Below are 20,761 nucleotides of genomic sequence, written 5' to 3'. Positions count from 1 at the left end.
AGTCAAGACACACACACAGAGCCAAGCCCATTTTAATTAAAATTATTATCTTATGGGATTTTAAACAGAGGCTTAGCCAAAGTACATACACATTTATTTGATTACAACTAGGGTCGGGTATCAGCACCGATTTCTATAATCGATTTGATTCAATTCAATTTTGACTCAGACAGAAATATTATAATTCTGATCATTTATCACTACATTTTTAAAATATATTACACATAGATATAAAATATCCATATTTTATATCTATGTATAAAAACAAAGCCGAGGCTTTATCGGAGGACAAAACAGAAAACCATGAAGCAGATTTTCCTGTTCTGGCTTTTTATAGCAGATATCCCTAAAATGATTCGAACAAAAACTGAAAACCACGAATCAACATCTGAACATGACCTGTTGCTGCTGAAGTGAAGCAGAGCAAAGTTGCAGAGGGTTGATTAGAGACAAAGCTGAGAGTTTGTAATTTGGCATAAATTAAAAAATATATAAATTTCTTTGGTATCGAACAGCAGAAATGAGACTTTGTTTTAGGTCATTTAAAAATAAACAAACAAACAAAAACAGAGGCCAACAGCACTGAACACAACAGTAGACTGGTGCGTAATAACCAAGAGAATAATGCAGAAAACAGAGATTTGAGATGGGAAACTGTTCTTGAAGTACACTGAGAGAGAGAGAGAGATGTGCAGGAAGTGTGATTTTATTGTGGTGGAAGAAAAACAGCCAAAGTCAGAGGGAACCCATGACGATGTTTATGTGAAGCTTAGTTTGGATCTTCTTTTGTTGTTGGTTCAGTCAAATTTGGTTGGAGTGACGAAACCTGCAGCTTCAGAATCTGTGAGCTGTCGGCTGTATGCGCCGTTGGGTGAACGATTCACGCTTTGTGTTTACGTCTTCGTGTGGATTCTGTTTGTTTGCTCTCATTTACAGTTTTAGCTGTTTGGTGGTTGTTAAATGGTTTGTGAGCGTTAAACTGAGATTCTGGCATTTCTGGTAAAATACATTTATATTTAAATATTAATCTAGGATTTAATGAATCGATATTGTGTTATTTAAGTTAAAATCGATTTTTTTAAACCCACCTCCTAACTACAAGCACAAAACTCACAGAAGACAAAGTGAAAATAATAATAACTTCATTTAAACAAAAAGAAGAATTTTTCTTTTTTTACAAAAACATGGAGCTCACAGCCAACACGACCGGGATGCTAATTAAACTCTAACAACGAACAAACAGTAAAAAGTAACAACATTTATTCCATGATGAAAACAAGATGATAACAAAAACCAAACCAGGATGAAATGCACTGATACTTTTGTCAGTGTGTATAAAAATTAGAGATGGCACGATACCACTTTTTTATGTCCGATACCGATACCGATATCATAAATTTGGATATCTGCCGATACCGATATGAATCCGATATAGTGTTTTTTAATCAACAAAACTGTTTTTTAAAATATCTTGCTGCATTTTGCAAGTCTGCAAGTTCATACTCAAGTTTAAAACAACAACTACACTAAAGCTATTCTGTTATACCTGTATACAAAAAAAATATTTCATAGTTCAGCAATACTGATCAATCTAATAAACTTAGACCTACACCATCCTCCCTATTCTGGTATTTTAAAGAGTACTTAGCGTAAATATTAAGCAACCTAACTAATAGGGTTCCAACTCCCAGCAACAACAAAAATAAATAAATAAAAAATAGGGAACCACCCCTCACGCTCCACCTCATGATGCTTAATCGACGTAATCAACCTTAATTTGATGCAGTGTGAAAAAAAAATGCACAGAAATCAATTATTTTTCAAGAAATATTAAATAGATTCAACATCTTCCTTCAACAAAATTGCAGACTGCACAGATGGTACCTTCCCAAAGTAAAAAGTACTATAGCTTACTAGGGTATATATATTAGACTTAATAGTCACTATATACAGTAATTGACTTCTATTCATTTTACATCAAATTAAAACTTTGGGTGTCAGATAATTATTTATTAAAAGCTCGACATTTTAAATGAGAATAAGAAAGAAAAGTATGTCTTTATGTCCCCTTTTCCCAGTTAATGCCCTATCGGCCCCCCTGGCTAAACTTTGCTAGATCCGCCCCTGCACAGTTACCAGCCGTCAGCTACATAGAAAAAGATCCTGGAGTAGAAAGTAATAATAAATAAATTCTAACAACAGCTTATCAAGCTTAAACGTGCTGCTGTTGTTCAGCCGCTGGTTTCCTCTTTCTGGTGCAAAGTGGACCAAAAACAAACAAGAGAGACGGACTCGCGACAGAAAAGCCGATCAGCTGATCATTTAAGCAGTTTCACGATTGAAGTAGCAGCCAGAGAGCGAGAGGCAGTCGCTCGTTAAGCTTAACGTGGGAATGCTTTACAAACATTCAGAGATGGACTTACACACTTGCTTTACTTCTCTCGGGATAACTTTGTCGGAGATGAAATGCCAGGTTGCTAGCGAAGCTCCACATGCTATCCAGACCACCACAGGTCCCGCATGCCACAGCCGCTCTATCACGTGATGCATACTGCTCCGACGTGCTAACGTTCTGAGGTGAGTTACGGTGTGTTGCAAGTTTTGTGAGGTGCTTTCGTGATATTTAATGGATCGGATTACATTTTTTATTTTTCTCCGATATCCGATCCAGTAATTTAGGTCAGTATCGGACCGATACCGATACGTAATATCGGATCGGTCCATCTCTAATAAAAATGAGATAATAATGTTGCGGAGAGATGAGGTCCAATCAGAACCAACCAAGCTGCGGAGAGACAAAAAGAGGGCAGGTATCTCTGTGCATCTTACTGGCTGTCAGCTACATCCAGCTTTATCTCCTGCAAAGATCAACACAGACAACAGCCATCACCATCATCTTTAGCTAAATCAAGCTCTGGGATATACTGCATACATAATAATATACATGTAACACAGTGTTGCTGAAATCAGCAGTGACTCACTCCACTCTTAAGTCTGGAGTCTCCACAAGATCAGACAGCTGCTTCACGTCTAAATCCTTCAGGTTGTTGTACTTCAGGTCCAGCTCTCTGAGATGAGAGGGGTTGGACTTCAGAGCTGAAGCCAGAGAAGTACAGCTGATGTGCGACAAGCTGCAGCTCCTTAAACTTTAAAAACATGCAAGTTTATTTATCAGCGTTTCAAACACCTGAAGCCAACATGCAGTTTCAAACAGTGAAAAAGACCTCTCATTAATACGGCCGACAACATGTTACTTCCTCTAAAACACCCTTATGCCAGAACTCATGCAGACTAATTACATGTCAGGAGAAAAGCTAGTGCTAGAGCACAGAGCCTACATACTTCATGCAGGACAACGTTATTATTTTCAGTTTGTCTACTTTAAGATACAGCTGGAAGGCTATAAAAGTGTAAGGACATATTTATCTCTGAATATTTCAGCCAGTACAGTTTTTATGGATTAAAATCACAAATCATGAGACAATCTTACAACTGCTACTCTGAGAAGTGTCTACGATTGGATGAAAATCACTGAAAACAACTGATTTTACAGTGAAGACTCAGTGGGGTCAGTATAACAGTCATATCTGCAACTGTCACATATTCATTTCAGCAACAACTAAAATGTGATGTCTGACCTCAGTTTCTCCAGTGTACAGCAGGGACGCTCCAGAAACCCACACAGATGTTTCACTCCTGCATCCTGCACATTGTTGTTACTCAGCTCCAGATGTTTCAGATGGGAGGGGTTGGACGTCAGCGCTGATGCTAGATATGCACAGCTGATCTCTGACAAACCGCAGAGACTGAAACTGAAGGAATTTGAAAATATGAAGTGAATTAAAAAGGACAAACTGTCTGCTCCCCCAACCAAACTCTCTATATGTCATTAGTGTGGTCATCTGATTGATCTACTACCTTAGTTGATATTCAACCCACAGTCAACTTTCACTCACAATATTGTCGCACAGAAACATGACAGACTCTGACCTGAGTGTCTCCAGATTACAGTCTGGACTCTGCAGAAATCCACACAGCATCTTCACTCCTGAGTCCTGCAGGTTCATGTTATAGTTCAGGTCCAACTCTCTCAGATGGGAGGGGTTGGACTTCAGAGCTGAGACCAGATGGTCACAGCTGGTTTCTGATAAACTGCATGAATCTAATCTGAAAAAAGAATAAAACACAACAGAAGTTATTTTACTTCCATGAAGCAAAAGCGTACACAGTGAACGTCTCTGTGAGTGCTGCGAGTTTCATTTATACACTTCTTCCAATGTCACCCTGGGAAAAGATATGTGTGGATATACCTAAATGATCAGTCTACAGATGACGCTGATAACCGAAAACATCCGTTAAAAACCAAACAAACAATTAACCAAAAATGGATTCTAGTATAAAAAAAAAAAAAAAAAAAAACAACCTGCAAAGATAAAAATGATCCAAAGTGTTTAATCCTCCTTCAGTGTAAAGATGGATGAAAGTCCTAAATCACACTGTGAAGCCAGAGTGATACAGACGGACACAGCTGCAGGAAAAACAGGAAATAGGAAGGAAATCTGCCTCTGATAATATCCTTGGATTTCAAAGTTTAAAAGCATTCATACGGGGTTAAGGAAGGATTCTGATACTGATTCTGAATACAAATCCATCCATGACCCTCTACTCATGGGGTCTCCTCCTCTCTAACTGAAAACAACCTCCAGGAGGCGTCCTAACCAGAGGCCCAAAGCGTTTGAATCGCTATACTCTATATATGACTCTTTCGATACGAAGGAGGAGCAGTTCTACTCTGAGATCCGTCTGGATGTCGAAGGCCCTCATCTCATGTTTAAGCTCAGCAACATTATGGTGAAATCTGGCCGGTTGCATTCACGACCTTCCTCTTTCAGTTATTACCCAGATCTCATGACTACAGGTGAGGGTTGGAAAGTAAATGGACCGGGAAAATGAAGGCATCATCTTTCAGTTCTGCTCTTTTCACCACAAGAATCCAATATAACACCAGCATTATGACAGAACCATAATATTTGAAAAGAGGAGTTAAACTCCCACAATCCCTTCATGGTCAGGATGAATCTGCACTGCACACATCTAATCTAAGGTTTTGATGTGATGATATTTACACTCCCATCAAAGCCACTCGAATCACCAGAGTTCAAACATCAGAATACTATGATAAAAACCCAAATGAGGAAGGTCTCTACTTGAGCTGCAGCTGTGGAATATTTAAGTAATCTTGATTTCTATCAATTATTCTGTTGATTCATGGAGTGACTGGATAAGAAATACGTGTTTCTCATTAATGAGCAAACATTCAAAGGAGAAAAAAAACAAAACAGGCCTTTCACATTGGTTTCCATTCTGCAAAGTTTTTCTGTTGCTGAAAACAGACGTTATGATGGCATAGATGTTAATTAACCTTAATAATAATTAGGTGTCCTACCTAACATCCCTCAGGTTAGTGAATCAGAGTCTTACTGGCCCATCTACATTTTTATTGGGTCCTGCAGTATCTTAGCTGTTCCCAGGACTGCGCTCTTCTGGACAGAGATCTCCGCTGTTGTTCCCAGGATCTGCTGGAGCCACTTGCCTAGCTTGGGAGCCACTGCACTGGGACCACCATCACCTTCACCCTCCACATCCTCTCGAGCTCTTCTCTGAGCCCTTGGTATTTCTCCAGCTTCTCGTGTTCCTTCTTCCTGATATTGCTGTCATTCGGAACCGCTACATCGATCACTACGGCCGTCTTCTTCTGTTTGTCCACTACCACTATGTCCGGTTGGTTAGCCACCACCATTTTGTCCGTCTGTATCTGGAAGTCCCACAGGATCTTAGCTCGGTCATTTTTATTCCCGTTGCTCATAAATATGTTTCTATTGCAGGTCTGTTTTTCCATGTTATTATATTATTATTATAAATAATTAACCCAGCCTGCCCCAGCCCCTACAGTTAGTCCTACAGTCGTATGTAAATATTAGGGCTGGGCGATATGACCCAAAATTCATATCTCGATATTTTTTACCTGGACGGTGATATAAGATGTATATCTCGATTTTTTTTTAAAAGCCATAAAGTAAGAACAAAAAGAGTTCTTAGTCAAAGCTGTGGCCCAGATGTCACACAGGCACTTTTATTAACATAGAGCATAGATGTACATAAAATTTACTCAAAAATAAATTATGAGCATTTATTAAATAATAATGCTCCATAAATAAAAGAAAACAATGTTGTTTTTGTGCATAACAAAAAGCTCACAATTGTGCAGTCAAAATGTAAACTAAAAGACACTGAGCATAGTAACAAAGACAGATTTCACAGCTGCTCTGTTCCCAACTTGTACTGCGTGACTGACAGCATTGAGTTTGAAATCCTCTTCCTAACCACGTCTCTTAACAGGTGCCATTTATAGTCCTTATACACAGTAGGGTAATATTACGTTGAAGCACAGTACGTATCACTCCGCGAAGGCTCCTCGGTAGCCGTAATGCTCCGACAATCCATCAAACCAAAGTCGTACTAAAACATTTTTGACAGATTGCTGAGCGCTGTGTACCACATAAAATCGGTTCGCGGCCATCAAGCACAAACAGAATTCATACATAAAGCACGCTGTCAACTTTTGAGAAAATGCAAGGATTTTAGGCTGTGCAGCACCTCTGGGCTGCATGGCGTTAGCGTGGTTAGCTAGCTAACACGTTGACGGCGTCCAGCCCCACGCATGGGGCGATGTGCTCGTTAACGGAGATTTGCCATGTCCATCTTGTCGCTTCCTGCAGGTGAAGCGATGGGGGAGGAGGGGCGAGGCCGAGTAACGTTGCGTAAAGACAAAAGTGGACGTAAAAGAGGCAAACTTGCGGCTCCACAAGTATAATTATAACGTAACATAGACTATATCGATATAAAGGATATTGTCACACCTTATATCTCGTATAAAAATATATCGATATTTTTTAAAAACTCGATATATCACCCAGCCCTAGTAAATATAGCTATTAAATCTTATGTGAGTGTGTACTATGCTAGTGCTGTGAATTACAAGAAGAGAGGAAACCTAATGGTAGGGGACCAGGGGGGTAACCCACCAACCACACACAACCCCACCTTCCACAATCACACCCCACAGAGGAGGCCTTAGCCCACCACAGCCCAGCGAGGTGGAAAAGCAGCCCCAGAGGACCCACCCAGGTGGAAACCACTGGGAGTTACTATTAGGTACCAGGCAAAAGGTGCAACTGCAGTGAGGTGGGGTCATAGTAGAGGAGGTGGAACCAAGCCCACCAAAAACACGGCTGGGCCCCGTACATGCTAACTGTATAGAAGCCGGCTTGCATGGGGCATGCCAGCTCGAGCAGCTCAGGCCTCAACAAAGCCACACGTGTTTCTCATACTGACCTCAGAGTCTGTAGTTTACAGTGAGGGCTTTCCAGATAAGCACACAGACCCTTGACATCGGATTCCTTCTGGTCATTTCCACTCAGGTGCAGCTCTACCAGATGGGAGGGGTTAGTCTTTAAAGCAGAGGTCAAAGCAGCACAGCTCACCTCTGACAGGCTGCAGCCTTTAAATCTGAATATAAACATTAGAAACAAATAAATTTTAATCGTATTCAAAAAGTAAACTGATATAAATGTTTATTTAATAAATATCACAGCTCAAATCAGTAAACTGACCTCAGAATCCTAAGTTGACAGTTTGGACTCTTCAGTCCGGCGGACAGCTTTGCACCTGAATCCTGCAGGTTGTTAAAGCTCATGTCCAGCTCTGTCAAGTGGGAGGGGTTGGACTTCAGAGCTGAGGCCACAACTTCACAGTGAGTCTCTGAGAGTCCACAAGAACTCAGTCTGTGAACAGAAAATAAAATGTGAGTTATAAAACAGATGTGAAGCATCCAAACAGAAAACAGAGTGATGTCATAATCTGATGTTTTGGAGGAACGCTGTCTCGTTTCACTGTGCACTGTACCACTGAACATGGTTGAAATGAAAATAAAGCCACTTGACTTGAAAAATAGTATATCGAGAGCTCATGGAGAAGGAAACATCTGCATTAAAAGGACTTTATGATGCTGGAAGGTCTTTGAGACAAATAGGATTAAAAATTTAGTAAAACACGGCAGATATTTGATGATTGCGTGGGCTTCCATTTCTTCAAACTGTGTGGGCAATCTCTTCTGGACTGAAACTGAGTAGTCATGGGTTCATGCAATGAGACGATGACCCCAAGCATTCTTCAAGTCTGTACAAAGATTACCTGACCAAGAGAAAACAATGTGAAGTATTGGAATTGATGTGATGGCCAAAGTACAGATTTGATTCCAACTGAACAGATCTGGAATTTAGTGGATTCAAAGATAGGTTACACAAAAGTTTCATCCAAAGCAAGTCTCTGGGATCAGCTAGAAACAATCTGGAACTCAACGAGAAAAGAGACGGTAAAGATGTTTAATTTCTGCCGCACCACATTTAGTAAACGTTTAACTTACATTATTATAACATAACTAAGATTCTAAGAAATCTTTATTCTTGATTCAAAAACTCAAATGTTGCAGGAAAAGCACAAACAGAATGGAAAAGTAAGATCTTGGCTCCGACTGTGAAGTCATGCATTGTGTTGCATTGAGCAGGTTAGCTGGGCATGTTGTAAGGATGGTAAAAAGGAGATACCTCCCATGCGTTCATCACACTGCAGTGCATGGTGCTCATTACCCACTCCTGGGGTCCGTTCTTCGTACCTCGCTAAGTAAGTTAGCTGGATTTGATTGTTGACGATTTCGCGTGATCTTGGATTGTTCGGTTCTCCGAAGCTCATCCAGGACTTGCTGTCATAGCAACAGATCCGTAAGCGTAAACCTGCTTGGGAGCAGGCTTACTTTATGTAAACAGGATTAGATCGCGGCCACTCAGGTATGTCCGCTTCATTTATAAGAAAGCAACAGCGATATATTTCCACTGTTTTTCCATAAATAAATATTATCAATGTAACTAAAGATAATGCAGTATTTGATTCTTTCATTGATTTCATACAGATACATACAGGTCATTTCCTAAAAAAAAGGAAATGTACTATTAATCATTCTATTTCATGTATTTGATTATTTCAGATGTAATTCATATTTTAGAGTAGTAATAGTAAACTAGAAAAATTTGCATTTCCTGCGAAAATGCTGTGTGGATGCCTTAACGCGTAAGATGTCTGCTGAAAAAAGCTGAAAAAGTTAAAAAATTGCAAAAAGTTGTGTGGCGGTGAAGAAACTGAAAATTTTGCAGAAAACAGGTGAAGAAGCAGAAATTTTTTGCTGAAAAGTGGTGAAAAGCAAAGATTCTACTGAAAGGGGTAAAGAAGGAGAAATTTTTGCTGAAAAGTGGTGAAAAAAAAATGTTGCCCTGAGCAGGATTCGAACCTGGCCCTTCTGGTCTCAAGGCAGCAACTTGTCTCACTAAGCCAAACTCATTCTCACAAAGAAGAGGTGGAGAGACTGACAATTTTGCTAAAATGAGCAGAAGCTGCTGAGAATTGTTATGAAAAGAGGTGAAAAGGCTGAAAATTCTGCAAAAAAGAGGTGAATCAGCAGAATTTCTGCTCAAAGGAGGTTTTTTCTTAAAACAGCTGAGATTTATGCTGATAAGAGGTGAAAAGCCGGAAAATTTTGCAGCAGAGGTGAATAAGATGAATTTGGGCTGACAAGAGGTGAAAATTCTGCTCTTTCTGCTGAAAAGAGTTGAATGAGCAGAATTCTGCTGAAAAGAGCAGAAGCTGCTGAGAATTATGTTGATAAGAGGTAAAATGGTTGAAGATTTGGCAGAAAAGAGGTAAATCAGCAGAATTTCATCTCATACTCATGTCACTGAGCCAAACTGGTTCTCATATACCTGAAAAAAGGTGAAAAAGCTGAAAATTCTTATTAAAAACAGCAGAAGAGGCTGAGAAAACACTGAACTTTCTGGTGAAAAGAGGCAGAACAACCTGGTTCTGCTCAATTTCAGTCCACCAATCAGAGGTACTGCTTCTGTCTGCTTCATCAGGCTGTGTACTTGTATGTATTTCTGCCATGGACTGTTAACAAGAATCTGAGGTCCATATTAGAAAAGCTGCTAAAATCATTAAACTTTGCCGAAATGTAATAAATTATCAATATGAATTACAGGCCTGTGATAGTGTATCAATTTTTAGTGAAAAAAAAACATGTGGGCCAAGGTGGAATTGAACCCATGAACTTTGGTCTGAAGATCCGTTTCATTACCAACTGCGCCACTGGGAAAGAGAGCGGGCGCCTGGAAAACAGGGTGATGAGCAGTCAGAATTAGATCGTGCTCAGAGGCGAAAAACGCCGTTTTTTGGAGTTACAAAACGTCGTGTAACTCACAAAACTAGGTGGGATAGAATCATAATTCTTGTACTGGGTGAATCAGCGGACTTTGGTGAACTTTGACTGTGATTTTCATAGCTCTTTGTAACTTTGTCGCGGAGATATGACGAGAGAAGAAACGGCTTCATTTTCAGAGTTTGAAAACTGAGAGGAGGACAGATTTCCTACCCTCAAACAAGTCTAACTCATCTCAGAATGGTAATAGGTGAGTCTGTGAAGGTTCTCAGTCATCCAGGTCATCGTAGTCAAAGGAGCTTGCAAAGAAAAGCGTCTGGACTTCTTTAAGTTGCTTGAAGACGTTTCACCTCTCATCCGAGAAGCTTCTTCAGTTCTAAGGTCAAATGGTGGAGAGTCCCAGATATAAACCTAGTGGGAGTTTCCCCCCACAGAGGGACAAAAGGACCCCCTGATGATCCTCTAATCGCCTGAGCCAAGGTGTGAAACTGGGTGTGGGTCCCAATCAGCCAGAGTTTCGGGTGAGCTCATTGTGAAACCTGGCCCCACCTTATCATGCGAATTCCTGAGGTCAGATGGCCCAGGATGTGAGTGGGCGTTAAGGCGTCTGGGAAGGGATCTCAAAACTGGATTATAGATGGCAGAGAGGTAATAGGTGAGAAATAGGTGAGAAAATAATTCTTGAATTGTGAGCGTCAGGAGTGTCTGAAGATATACGGGGACAAGCCTCATGTCTTAACTTTGCTTCGTTAAGGAAATATGACGTGGGGGTAGGGACAGGCTTAGGGCGTCGGGGGGTTCCCCGGAGGCATCTTCCTTGGGGGGCTCAACCCGGGGTAGCGGTCATGTCCGGTTAGGGGCTCTGTTGGCTCTCAGGTGACTGTTTCCTCGCGGCTGCGTGCAGCGGGGCTAGGGGAGGGTCTGTGCTGACGGACGTGGGTTACTGACCTGGTAGCCTGGCTGCCCCTGGGTGGGTTCGGGATGGGCGTGAGGTTCTGGGGGCGCTCCGTCTCTGGGCTGGGACCCGGACCGGGCCTCGGGGGCTTGGGTCCTGGTTGGTGTGTTGCCGGGGTTGTGGGCGGGTGGGTGCATGGGGGCCCAGCCCTGGAGCAGGGTGACGCCGGTGCGTCGAGCCACCTGGGGGGCTCTTCAACTGGTGGGGGAGATTGTCACATCTTGCAGGAGCTTTCCTCTCCTCAGGAGCTCCCTCTGCAGGAGGGGGAGATACAGGAGAGGTGGAGGAAGATCTCAGCCTGGGTGTTTATTGTCTTATGTAGTCTGGAAGATGAGTGGATGGTGGGGTGGGTGGAGTTTTCTCTGTGGTGGGGTTGGGTGGACTGTCCCGGGCTCTGTGGGGCCGGGCGGCGCTGCTGCACTGGGCCCCGGTCTGGATGGGCCTGGGCCCCCTTTCCCTGGCGGGTCGCGGAGTGTGGGGGTGCCTACTGGGGTCAGCGGGGGAGCTGGCCCCAGGGAGGGGTCACTTGCCCCTCCCTTCCTTCCCTCCCCATCTCCAGCTGCCTCCCTCTTCCCGCTCCACCACAACCACCCACACATGCAGGGCCTTGGAGTAGGGGTATGTCACCAGGGTGCAGAGGAGGCTACCCCCCCTCTGTCCCCTTCTGGCTGCCTCTGCCTCAATTTTATCCCACAACTTAGACATTCACATTACTCACACTCTCATTACACATACATATAGGATCTTGGGGGTGGGCACGATACACGGAGTCCAAAGTACCATCAGGGTGTACACCCCACCCCTGGCATCGTTGCCCACCTCTCAATTTTAAATACACGTAGACATTGAGGGCTAGCAGGAGGGACCATGCGCTTACCTGCTGCTCTCTGGCAGGTAGCTCCAAGCCCTCCTGGGTTTTAAATGCACCTTAGAACACACATGCATCAACATTACAATGAGCGGGTGGAGGGAGGTTTGGAGTCTTCTCTCACCCCCGTTCTCTGCGACCTGCTGGAGCAGGGGGGCTAGGACTAGGAGGAGGAGTTGGCCGTCCGACTGCGGTCTGGAGTGTGGAGCCTTCCTGCTGCTGCGGAGTCGGGGCGGTCTGCCTCCCCCCACCGCAGGGAAAAGGGAAACACCACCTGGGTCTGGGTGCAGTTCCCCCCTCCAGGGGCAAGGGTACCTAGACCCGGTTTGTAGAGTACGCTTGGGGAGTGTGATCGTGTGTACAACGTCTCTTTATGTCTGTCTCCACGTTGGTTGAGTGTGGAGTAAGTGCATATGAGAGCATGAGGGTGGGAATGGATGTTTGTGTGTGCCTGTATGTCTGTGTCTATATGTCAGGTTGGGTGTCAGGCGCCACCTCTCTGGGGACATCTCAGGCCCTCCAAGGTTTGGAGGCCTATCTCGCCCTACCACCACTTCCCCTGCCAGTGGCGGACCCCCTCAGACATCGGTGCGTTGGTGGTTCTTTGTGGATGGGCGTCCAGGTACACACCGGCTCACTCCTTGGCGGCCGCTTATCGGGGCCTGGAGCCTGGGGCTCGCTCGGGCCACTTCGGAGGTGGGGTGCCCCCGGCCTCACGGCCTGGGGCTCGGTCACTCAGGCGCAGCTGGCTGCCGGCGGAGCTCACGGGCGCGTCACTGCAACTCCCCCTGGCTTCTGCTCCGCGGCTGCTGAGTGAGCCCTCATCTGGGACTCTCCTCAGCTCTTTCCGGGACAGTGGCGCAGCTGCCCCTCTGTTGGTCTTCCTTGGTCTCTTGTGTTCTGGGGGCCTCTGGATGTCTGGAGTTTTGATCTCCTCCACACCTGCTTCACGCCCTGGAGGACGGGGCTGTGGCCCCCCCACACCCTCTAGCAGATTATTACATGAAGGAACCTTTTAAAAAACAAAAAACAAGCGCGTCCATGCTCACAGGTGTACACACGGGTGATCACACCCACAAACTACACCCTTTTTGGCTCCTACCTCAAAGCACACTGTGTTCTGTTGATCTTATGTGCTGCACAATAATGTTTAACATTTAGTATTTACTGTCATATTCCCATATATCATTGTGATGTTGTTTATTCTATTACTCTTGTTCTCTTCTGCTTGCTTTCTTTTTTCTTTCTCAGCAGGTGATCCAGGTGATTGATATATGCTTTTTTTTCCCTCTGCCTGTTCTGTTGGTTTTTGTCTTTTGCCCTTCTCCCCCGTCCCTCTTCTCAGCTGTTTCTCTTCCCCTCTTTCTTTCTCCCCTTCTTTCCCTCAGTCAAGTCTGTCCCGTATTCAGTAAGTGAAAATAAAATAAACAATAAAAGGTGAATCAAATGGACCATTACGGCAAGGCTGGGATGGTCAGTTTGGTAAAGTAAATCCGTTGGGCATCTTTCTTTGCCTTTAGACAACAATTCTGATGCAACAGAGCCAAACGGGACAGGCAAAAAAAAAAAAAAAAAAAAAGAAGGAGATATGACGATTTGAAAATGCCTTCAGTTTCAGTATTTCAGCTCTGAGTTTCACAACATCCCCATAGACTTTGAATGGGGAGTTTTTAGACCTTGTGTCACTTCAAGGCAAATTGTGAAAAAACCGTAACTCGCACAATAATTATAGTGACACGGTCTTAAAGCCAGAAAAAATACCTACGTTTTGATGTATAATTTGTGGGGCTTGAGTGGAAATTGAACGAGTAGCAAGAAGTTGTTCAGACATGAAGAGAAAATTCAGAACACACCAGTACTCACTGTGAGTTAATTGCATAGCAACCATAGCAATGCATGTATTTTCTGAAAAATCACAAAACTGCAACTGAAAACTTAAAGAGGCATTAAATGAAAACGGTAACAGATATGAAAAAGCTGAATCACACAGGAATAGCCCAATCATTTGAGAACGTTTTAAAGTTTGAATGGAGTTTCTAGGTGAAAGTATGAGGAAGTAGTTAAGTTTCAAAGACAAGCAAGTTTTAGCAGAATTGTGGAAGTTTTCCATTCATTTCAATGGGACAAAAAAAAGGAAAAAAGTGTAATATTTTAAAAAGTATAATAGTAATAAACACCAAAAGATATAGCTGGAATAAGCAGAAATAGCAGAACAGTTTAGAGTTTGAACGGAGAAAATCGGCTGAAAACTGAGGGAGTAATTAAGTGCCGAAAAACGCAGAGCAACTATAAGAATAAAGTTTAAAGAGAAACAGGAACTCAATTGTGTGGATGCCCTGTGAGGGCATCCACACAATTACTTCGCGTAATCAAGATGGGAGACCACGGCTATAAAAGCGAAGGTGGATTTGGGAAGCCTGTCGCAGCCATGTCCTGTCCGTATACGCGAGCAGCCCATTGCGGAAGGTGCAAGATTGATAAGGAGAGTCCTCAGAATCCAGCGTATATTGCGGGACAGACAGGATCCTTTAGCTCAGCGCGACAGTGTGCTCATAGAGAGATATCGATTTTCCCGTGAGGGTATTATTCACTTAACCAACTTGTTGACGAGGGGTGCATTGTGGCAATAGTAGCATTGTAAAGCGCTTTGGGTGCCTTGAAAAGCGCTATATAAATCCAATCCATTATTATTATTAAATTACTTACGAGTTTAATTTGTCAGCAACTTTCTGCCAGCCCTCTCTCCTTGCTTTTGCAGCCTTTGCAGTGTTCCCTTGCGTTTAAACTCTGAAACTCCTGAAATCCCTCAATCAAGAGTTCTTGCTCTGCTGCCGAAAAATACCGAGCACGCTCCTTCGACATTTTCGACGACCAATTAAAGGGTTGCTGATCAATGTTTCTACTATCGATGCGTAGGCCCTTTTAAGCCACCCAGTGATCTCACATTACTTCATCCAGCTGTACTAATCGTCAACAACAGGTGTGTTCGGAGAACCGGATTAGCGAGCTCAAAGTTGGCGCGATGATTTGATCTTGGATGTAGTAAGCGAGGTACGAAGAACGGGCCCCTGGCTGAATTACATCATGTTGCAATCACAGAACAGAATTATCACATCAGGTGTAAGACAAAAATATCTAACTTCTGCTGCACAATTTCAAATTCTCTCTAAGTGACACTTCGCCATGTTGGTGCAGAGCCCACAATATGGTGGGAGAGGGAATACAGTCTGCAAATATACTGGGTGTGTTTCTACACTGATTAAGGATGTTAATGAGCACATCTGGACTCACCGAGCCTTTCTGCAGTTCCTCACAGCTGGAATCAGTCTCAGTCGTCCGTCCTCTGATGTGTTGTACTTCTGCAGGTCCAACTCATCCAGAACCTCCTCTGACATCTGCAGCATGAAGGCCAGAGCTGAGCAGTGGATCTCAGAGAGTCTCTTTGATCTGTTCTCTGACTTCAGGAACTCTTGGATCTCCTGATATACTGAGAGGTCGTTCATCTCCATCAGACAGTGGAAGATGTTGATGCTTCTGTCAGGAGAGATTTTATCACTGTTCATCTTCTTCAGACTCTTAATGACTCTCTGGATGGTTCCTGGACTGCTCTCTGTCTGACCCAGCAGACCTTCTAAGAGTCTCTGGTTGGACTCCAGAGAGAGGCCATGAAGGAAGCGGACAAACAGGTCCAGGTGGCCATTTTTACTCTGGAGGGATCTCAACATACTTTTTGACAGAAACTCATGAAGCGATGTGATGTCATTCCAGATATCCAGAAAATCCCTCAGCACCTTTGTCTTCCTGCTGGTGAAACAGTGGAACATGTAGACTGCAGCCAGAAACTCCTGAATGCTCAGATGAACAAAGCAGTAGACTGGTTTCTGGAAGATCACACACTCTCTTTTGAAGATCTCTGTACAAACTCCTGAGTACACCGAGGCCTCTGTCACATCCAGACCACACTGCTCCAGGTCTTCTTGGTAGAACATGATGTTTCCTTTCTCCAGATGTTCAAACGCCAGCCTCCCCAGCTTCAGAAGAACTTCCCTGTCAGCCTCCGTCAGCTCCTGTGGACTCGTCTCACGTCCCTCGTGGTACTTGTTCTTCTTCCTCTTTGTCTGAACCAGCAGGAAGTGTGAGTACATGTCAGTCAGGGTCTTGGGCAGCTCTCCTCTCTGCTCTGTAGTCAACATGTGCTCCAGAACTGTAGCAGTGATCCAGCAGAAGACTGGGATTCTACACATGATGTGGAGGCTCCTGGATGTCTTCATGTGGGAGATGATTCTGCTGGACAGCTCTTCATCACTGAATCTCTTCCTGAAGTACTCCTCCTTCTGGGCGTCAGTGAAGCCTCGTACTTCTGTTAGCCTGTCAACACATGTAGGAGGGATCTGATTGGCTGCTGTGGGTCGGGAAGTTATCCAGACGAGAGCCGAGGGAAGCAGATTCCCCTGGATGAGGTTTGTCAGCAGCTGGCTGACTGATGACTTCTGTGTGACATCAGACAGCAGCTTCCTGTTGGTGAAATCCAATGAAAGTCTGCTTTCATCCAGGCCGTCAAAGATGAACAAAAGCTGAGAGACAGCCAGCTTCTCTGCTGTGACCTTCTGTAATGTTGGATGGAAAACATGGAGCAGCTCCAGAAGACTGTACTGCTCATCTCTGATCAGGTTCAGCTCCCTGAATGAAAGCAGAACCACCACACTGACATGTTGGTTCTCCAAGCCCTCTGCCCAGTCCAGAGTGAACTTCTGCACTGAGAAGGTTTTTCCAACACCAGCCACGCCGTTGGTCAGAACCACTCTGATGGGTCTCTGTTGGTCAGGTAAGGCTTTAAAGATGTCCTGGCACCTGATTGGAGCGTCATGGAGGGCGTCCATCTTGGAAGCTGTCTCCAGCTGCCTCACCTCATGTTGGGTATGAACCTCTTCACTCTGTCCCTCTGTGATGTAGAGCTCAGTGTAGATGGTGTTGAGGAGGGTTCTACTTCCTGTTTCATCACTTCCTTCAGTCACACGTTCACATCTCCTCCTCAGACTGATCTTATGTTCATCTAAAACCTCCTGCAGACCAACATCTGCTGAAAGAAAAACAGAAAGAAAACTCTTCAATGTCTGAACAACAAGAAGAAGTCCAGTTTTCAGAAATGAGTCCATCAGCAGACAGATGTTCAGTCTTACTTTGTACACAGCTGCTCTGACTGGCTGTCTGCAGTCCAGCTCTGGATCTTTCTCCACACTGGGGACAGGACCAGTCTCCTGATGAAGCAGACTGGTCCCAGTATGAGGAGATGCACTGTCTGCAGAACCAGTGTCCACAGCTGGTAGAGACTGGATCCTTCAGGATGTCCTGACACAAAGCACAGCAGGACAGCTGCTCCTCCTCACAGACACCGCTCCTCTTCCTCTTCCTCTCTCTGTGAACACATTTCTTTATCACTAAAATCATCGACCGTCAGTGACAAACATGCAGATTTGATGACACTGTGCAGAAGCTCTGATGGTCACAGAGAAAAGTCAAAGTGGAGAAACTTGTGTTTGAAAAAGTGTTTTGTCTCAGGTAAACCAGGACCATCACAGGTGACCCCGCACACCACCTGATTGACCTGGTCAGTGTCTCAGGTCAATCAGGTCTCACACCTCCAGACTCACTCCCTGCCCACCCACCAATATGCACCATGGGCCAAGTGACCCTCATCACTCAGGCTCTATTCAGACCAAGTCCTTTCACCCCTCCAAGCACGCTGGAATCTGTTCTCTAACTTGTGCCTTTCTGTTGTCTGGTTTCATTCTCCCCTCACACACAGACAGTTTAAAGGTCGCACTCATGGATCGTCGTGTAAATGATTCACTGAACAAGACGGACTCCATCAGTCCATGCTACAGAAGAAACTGCTTCTTACTTTGAGGGTTCAGGATCACTGCTGAAACATGGAGGTTCTTCATGAGACCAGTGACTCCTCACGGACAGATAGCATGTTACTGGAGACTGTGACCTCTGACCTCTGCAAACACACACACGTTTTCATTTGTATCGCTCTAACAACAGTCAAACGACCTCCTGCAGTAAAGTGAAAATAATAAAAACCTGATCTGCACTGTTTGTCCACACGAGTATTTTCCTACTGTTCTGGGGGACGCTACACAAGGAGGCCTCCCGATTTTCCCAGTCACAGCAAACACCACACACTCAGGCTTCACCTGAGGACCTTACCTGATTCTGTTTCCTGCAGCTGGTGAGTGAATACATATGAATACATACTGTTCGCCTGATGTGTGTCTGGTTTGGTGACATGTGTAAGTGTGCCTGACATTTCAAAGTAAAAGTATTTAGTAGTCAGTGTGAACAAACAGCTACACTAACAGGATCCATGTGACGTCACAGGTATATCAGCTGTTACAGTCGTCATTACCCAGCGCACTCTTACTTTGGAGGCTCAGGGTCACTGTTGAAATACGGAGGCTCTTCTTGGGACCACCTGCTCCCCTCTGCTCCCTCCTCCTCTTCCTCCATCACCGTCTTCACTCTGAGAGGAGAGAGTAAAGTGATCCCAGGCTATCAGCTCTGCACCCACGGGTGTTGTGCCTGACTCTTCCCTCCACGGCCCACGGAATGATGATTATGTTGTAACAATGCGCGTAATTAAATTTCGCGCGTGTAGACCTCGACAGCCGCGCGCACAAAGAAGCCCTCGTGCACCCGCGAACGTCTGCTTTGCTTTCCACGCGCTGCTGCAGCGTCGCGCTCCCTGCGCTCGGAGAGAAATCCCGCTCGTGTAAATAAAATTAATTTTGGCAGTTTGGAGGCGGACCCCCGTAGTCCTAATGTGATTGGTCACTTTGTGGACACTTCAGGTTCCTGCGTTAAACCGAGTTACACTGTTTTCAACGGCATTTATTTTAAACGTGAAGAATAAAGTTCGCTGAATGAATTATTGACAGTGACTGTTTGCTGTGCGGTGACCGCTGTCATTGGATTACTTCATGTTAATGATTCTACTGAAGCGTCTGCACTGACGTGCGCGCGGCTGCCGAGTTCTGCGCGCGCCAAACTTAGTTGCGCACGTGAACTGATTTGCTCTGATTATTTTCTTGCTCGCGCATTTGTCATGACATATCAATCAAGTAGATACTCTTACAGGAGGTCAGTTTGGGGTCACCATCCAGCCTCTGCGTCGGATCCACGTCGTCCTGATGAGTCCGGGGTCTGAACTGACCGCCAACAGGTCACGTGATCCGGCTTCCTCTTCTTCCTCTTTGGAATAAGGTCGATTATCGAGATGTGGGCGTGCTACTGCTCCCCACCGGTAAACAGAATAAATGCTGACAGTAACGGAGACACCAATCTAAACGTTTCCATCCCGACGAGGACGCAGATCTGGCTAAAGTGGTTTTATTGATGTTTGTTTCTTGTCTCATTAATCGAAGGTTCATCTGAGAGACAAACTGATGTTTAGCTCTGTGAGATGAAACAGAAGCTTAGGGGCCATTTATTAATTAAAGTTTTTTATTATTTTGAACAATTAAGAAAACCATAACATAACAACCCAAAACAACAAAAAAACCACACTCAGTGAAGAAAATTACATAAATATATAAAGATAATATAAATAAAATAAATAAATAAATAAATAGATAAACTGTTGCACACACAGTTAATTCTTAATTCATACTGTATCTCACATTGTCTTCATGTTGTAGGCCCATATAAACAAAAAAAAACGGTCCCATTGTTCTGTTAGAGTCTCTGTCTTACTGCTCAGTCTTCCCAGCATTTTCTCACATGCAGCATTTTCAGTCATTTTCCACTTTTTTAGGGTTGGAGTCCGAGGGTCTTTCCAAAGTGCTAAAATGAGACGAGCACATGTCACAATCCCAGTGCTTAACACTCTAAAGCCTGCTTTGTCTGACTTTGGCACCTCACCTCTGTCCCCCAATAGGCACAGTCTTGGTGATCTAGGTAATTTAACCCTCCATATATTTTAAAACATTTTCCCATATTGGGAAGACCAATGGACATTCCCATAAAGCATGTACTAACGAACCTTTTCCTTCTTGGCACTTCCAGCACAGGTCGTCTTTACTGGTTCCCATTTTATGAAGTCTCGTTGGTGTATAATAGTACCTATTGAGAATTTTATATTGAATACATTTGCCTCTAGCTTCCCTAATGTAGAACCCATTTTCAGAAATAATTGAATCCCATGTTCCCTCATCGATGGAACAATCCAGATCTTTTTCCCAAGCCCTTCTAAGACTTTTACATCTGTTGTTTTTAACCCAATGACATAAATGATACCATTTTGATGCCTTTGCATTTAAGGGTGGAAGTACAAAAAAATTCTCTATGACATTTTTCTCCTGAGACAATTTTATTTTATCTTTCAGACAGTCTCTCATTTGTAAATATCGCCAAAAATGGCCGGGTCCTTCCAAATTAAACTTTACTGTCAAATCATTGAAGGACATAAACATGTTATCTTCATATAAGTCACTTATTAATGTTATGCCTTTTTGTGCCACTGTGGCCAATAAAGTGTTTGTTTACCTATTTTTATTTTGGGGTTGAGCCACAGTGGTGCATATTTTTGAAAGTATGGGGAGAGATTACAGCT

At 43.9% G+C, this 20,761-nt stretch overlaps 1 protein-coding gene across 6 annotated transcripts; it reads right to left on the bottom strand.

The window, feature by feature from the left end:
* Nucleotides 1-16: 16 nt before the first annotated feature.
* On the bottom strand, nt 17-19,410 carry LOC113029523 (NACHT, LRR and PYD domains-containing protein 12-like). Of its 6 annotated transcripts, XR_013911586.1 has the most exons (12): nt 19,286-19,410; nt 18,575-18,673; nt 18,050-18,151; nt 17,328-17,563; nt 15,439-17,227; nt 7,674-7,844; nt 7,396-7,569; nt 3,991-4,167; nt 3,639-3,812; nt 2,982-3,146; nt 2,738-2,858; nt 17-1,342 (listed from the first exon to the last, which is right to left on the bottom strand). XR_013911586.1 is itself a non-coding variant. In XM_080306876.1 (11 exons), exons 2-11 carry the CDS (start codon nt 18,658-18,660, stop codon nt 2,852-2,854), a joined length of 3,081 nt encoding a protein of 1,026 aa, XP_080163002.1. In that variant the 5' UTR covers nt 18,661-18,673; nt 19,286-19,410; the 3' UTR covers nt 17-2,851. The 6 variants fall into 6 exon arrangements, 5 of the variants coding, with proteins under 5 accessions (XP_080163002.1, XP_026036191.2, XP_080163003.1 ...); XM_080306876.1 differs by having other exon boundaries at nt 17-2,858; XM_026180406.2 differs by having other exon boundaries at nt 17-2,858; nt 15,439-17,224.
* Between the last annotated feature and the right edge of the window lie 1,351 nt (nt 19,411-20,761).

Source organism: Astatotilapia calliptera, chromosome 9 (genome assembly GCF_964374335.1).
Source record: "Astatotilapia calliptera chromosome 9, fAstCal68.1, whole genome shotgun sequence".
NCBI classification, from domain to species: Eukaryota; Metazoa; Chordata; class Actinopteri; order Cichliformes; family Cichlidae; genus Astatotilapia; species Astatotilapia calliptera.
Note: the sequence above shows the minus strand (reverse complement) of the source record. Positions and strands in the feature narration are given on the sequence as shown.